Source organism: Pinus tabuliformis, chromosome 2_1 (assembly GCF_031772625.1).
Source record: "Pinus tabuliformis cultivar Carrire ecotype Pingquan chromosome 2_1, CPIR1, whole genome shotgun sequence".
Taxonomy (NCBI): Eukaryota; Viridiplantae; Streptophyta; class Pinopsida; order Pinales; family Pinaceae; genus Pinus; species Pinus tabuliformis.
The window spans coordinates 627,354,452-627,358,151 of NC_142299.1; the positions used below are offsets into that span (position 1 = coordinate 627,354,452).

The window sequence follows — 3,700 nt, forward strand, 5'->3', positions numbered from 1 at the left end:
TTTAACATTTGTTTCAAGCCTAGCAATCATGATTAAGATGTTTCGTTGTTGTTTGTCCTCTGTACATGATGAAGAGGAGACACTGATACAGTTACTATTATGGAAGTTACAATCTCTTTCAATAATAATAATACTAGACCTTAAGGGCGCCATCAGACGCTTGAAAAACGTATTATCCTTGCATAAGTTGCTTGGGTGCTGTTCCAATGTTTGGTTATCACCTGTGCTCGAGTCAGCGTCTAAATACAGTTTGTATTTTTGTCTTTCAACAAGTACTATGTACCTTGATCATTCTGAAACTCAAATCAATACCTAACTTTACCAACTTCAACCTTTTCTAACAACCCTAACAACTTCGACGTAGACTTATCACTAAACTGATTGCAATTGGTAATTGGGTTATATAAATAATTAATTTCCTCACTTTCGTAATCCATGTCTATTTTGTTCTCTCAAATCAGTCACGGCCCATATATACTTTCTGGAGTTTGAAGCTGAAGTCGAAATAGTGCAGTATAAAAGTATTCCATTTGGTCCCTGTTCTGGTATTGGATATACCTAGTGGCGAAGTGAATCAAACTGTAATGGAAGTGTTTAATCAACATGTCCCTGCACGCTTATTTGAGGCCAGGTTCGTTTTGATGGCCATATGGCTGACGTTGTTGACTGCTATGGCCTCCGCGAAGCTACTCACTGAGACATTCGTTGTACGTCTTCTTTATATATTTTCTCAGTTGGACTCTTTGAATGTCTAATCTAGATTCAAGTACGAATTTGAAAAGTTTTTCAAACTTTTCTATGTAGTTTTAAGAATTTTTTATTTCTATTAAATACAATTATTAGATCATTAAACTGATGTGGAGGTGGTTTACTGAACATTCAGCTTCAATCGACATCTGTTAAGAGACTATGTGGGACGCACAATATAATCACCGTTAACGGTCAGTTTCCAGGTCCAACTCTCCATGTCACCAACGGGGACACTCTTATTATCAAAGTGTACAACAACGCCCAATATAAGGCTACAGTTCACTGGTATGTCTCAATCAGAGTGAGCAATATTTATATATTAATGTATTTTACCCAGAGTAATGTCATGGTTATGTCCGTATAGATGCATTTTACAGTTTTAATTACAGATAATGAGAGAAAGTGATTGCATTGTATTTGCAGGCACGGAGTGCGGCAATTCCGCACTGGGTGGTCCGATGGCCCTGAATTTATAACCCAATGTCCAATTCGCCCAGGGGGGAGTTACACATATAGATTCACCATCACTGGTCAAGAAGGGACTCTATGGTGGCATGCCCACAGTTCATGGCTTCGAGCTACTGTCTATGGAGCCTTGATCATCTCCCCAAGCCCGGGTGCTACTTATCCCTTTCCCACACCCAATGGCGAGGTTCCCATTCTTCTAGGTATACTGCCACTGGTTCTAATTTTTTAATGTTTAGTTGACAATATTCAATTGTGCTTGATTTTAATGCCAGGCCCTGTTTGCACTTACAGGAGAATGGTGGAATAGGAATCCTATGGATGTTGTGAAGCAAGCAACCCAAACAGGAGCTGCCCCCAACGTTTCAGATGCGTTTACTATCAATGGACAGCCAGGAGACCTATACCAATGTTCAAGTTCAGGTACATTTCTATCCATCTTCTAGACTGAAATTCCTCTACTATTACTGAATTGAATGGAAAATTAATTCGTTTCCTCTAGAGACCTGGGATAATGGAAAACCATGGATGCAGATACCATTCGCGTCTCGGTGAAGAGTGGGGAAACCACGCTTCTGCGGGTGATCAATGCTGCACTCAATACCGACTTATTCTTCACGGTAGGTAGCCACACAATGACAGTCGTGGCTGTGGATGCTTTGTATACGAAGCCTTTTCAGACGAATTTTCTTATGCTAGGCCCGGGACAGACAACAGACGTGCTTGTCACCGCTGATCAATCTACAGGTAGATATTACATGGCTGCTCGAGCATATTCCAGTGGCCAAGGAGTTCCCTTCGATAACACGACAACCGTCGCCATTTTAGAATACGAGGGAAGTTCTAGCAGTACATCAGTCCCAACTGTGCCTAATCTTCCAGCTTATAACGACACCCAGACTGCCACTAAGTTCGCCAATGCTCTCAGAAGCTTGGCCTCACCGGACCACCCGGTCTTCGTTCCACAGAGTGTGGAAGAAAATCTCTTCTACACCGTCGGTCTAGGATTGATCAACTGTCCAGGACAGTCTTGTGGAGGTCCCAACGGATCAAGATTTGCGGCGAGTATGAATAACGTATCCTTTGTCCTCCCAACGACTTCTTCAATCCTTGAAGCTCAGCATTTTGGCATGAAAGGAGTGTTCTCTGGGGACTTCCCCGACAACCCTCTCGTGCAATTTGATTATACTGCACAGAGCGTAAGCAGAGGTCTGTGGTCCCCAGTGAAAGGCACAAGAGTGAAAGTTCTTAAATATAACACGACGGTGCAAGTAATTCTTCAGGGAACAAATATATTTGCGGGTGAAAGCCATCCTATCCATCTCCATGGTTATGACTTTTACATCGTGGGAGCAGGGTTTGGTAATTATAATTCACAAACAGATCCTCAGAAGTTCAACCTGGTGGATCCTCCTATGCGCAACACTGTGAACGTTCCGGTCAATGGCTGGGCTGCCATAAGATTCGTTGCCGACAATCCTGGTATGCATAAAACACAGTATTTTTTTTTATGTGGTCTCTTATATCCTTGATTCCCTGATAACTTGATACTGGTCATTATGTATTGCAGGGGCTTGGGTTATGCACTGCCACTTGGACGTGCACATAACATGGGGTTTGGCCATGGTTTTTGTGGTCAGCAATGGACCTAGCGCTTTTTTGAGTATCGAGTCCCCACCTGTAGATCTTCCGCAGTGCTAAGAAGAAATACCATGCATACCTATGACAGATCGACCATATAAATAGAAAGTACTTTCGGATAAGATGGTCGTATAATTTCTCTCCACACATGGATCAGATTCAATCATTTTGTTGGATTAAAGTGAACCTAGTGATGGAATGCTTTCCTCTGGATCTACAGTTTTTTCATTCTCTGTTGACCTGCAGCCATACTCGATAGTTATTTTGATTGTAAGATCAATTTTGATCGCCGTTTGTTTCATCGTATGTTGCACGCACGAGAGTCACAATCTTGCCTAGTAGAAATTTTTATTTCTGTAATCAACCATGCCAATTTGATAAGAGTATCGATTGGTATATATAAATATATTTTGCCAATTTGATAAGGGTATCGATTGGTATATATAAATATATTTTATTTTACAGAAGTGTTTATTATCACTCTAAAGTAGAGGAGTGGTTGTAATTTTGGTGATGTGGACGTGGATGCACAACCTTTTTGAGATGATAGTGCCTAGCCTATGTTCCACTTTACGAAGGATTCTATTATACATTCGCAAACTTCCTCATGTTGTACTCTCTTAAGGTTTGAAATATTTATTTTTATATTTAATATGTAATTTGATATATTTAGGAAATGGAAAAGCGGTGATGGTAGTTGTTTGGATTATTTTTTTTTACTAAAAATTGTGATGATGGTGGGCTGTCCTTTTACATATCCATGTCTATTTTATGAACAAATTTTGGCCTTATAGTTGTTTGCCACCTCTATCTTTACTCTTATCATCTATATTTTTGTTCCTAT

The 3,700-nt window shown here is 40.4% G+C and overlaps 1 protein-coding gene across 1 annotated transcript; it reads left to right on the forward strand.

Moving 5' to 3' along the window:
* Window positions 1-457: 457 nt before the first annotated feature.
* Window positions 458-3,386, forward strand: LOC149202102 (laccase-12-like). Its single transcript, XM_089399894.1, has 6 exons — window positions 458-707; window positions 884-1,035; window positions 1,174-1,418; window positions 1,510-1,638; window positions 1,750-2,697; window positions 2,786-3,386. Exons 1-6 carry the CDS (start codon window positions 585-587, stop codon window positions 2,914-2,916), a joined length of 1,728 nt encoding a protein of 575 aa, XP_089256020.1. The 5' UTR covers window positions 458-584; the 3' UTR covers window positions 2,917-3,386.
* Window positions 3,387-3,700: the final 314 nt, after the last annotated feature.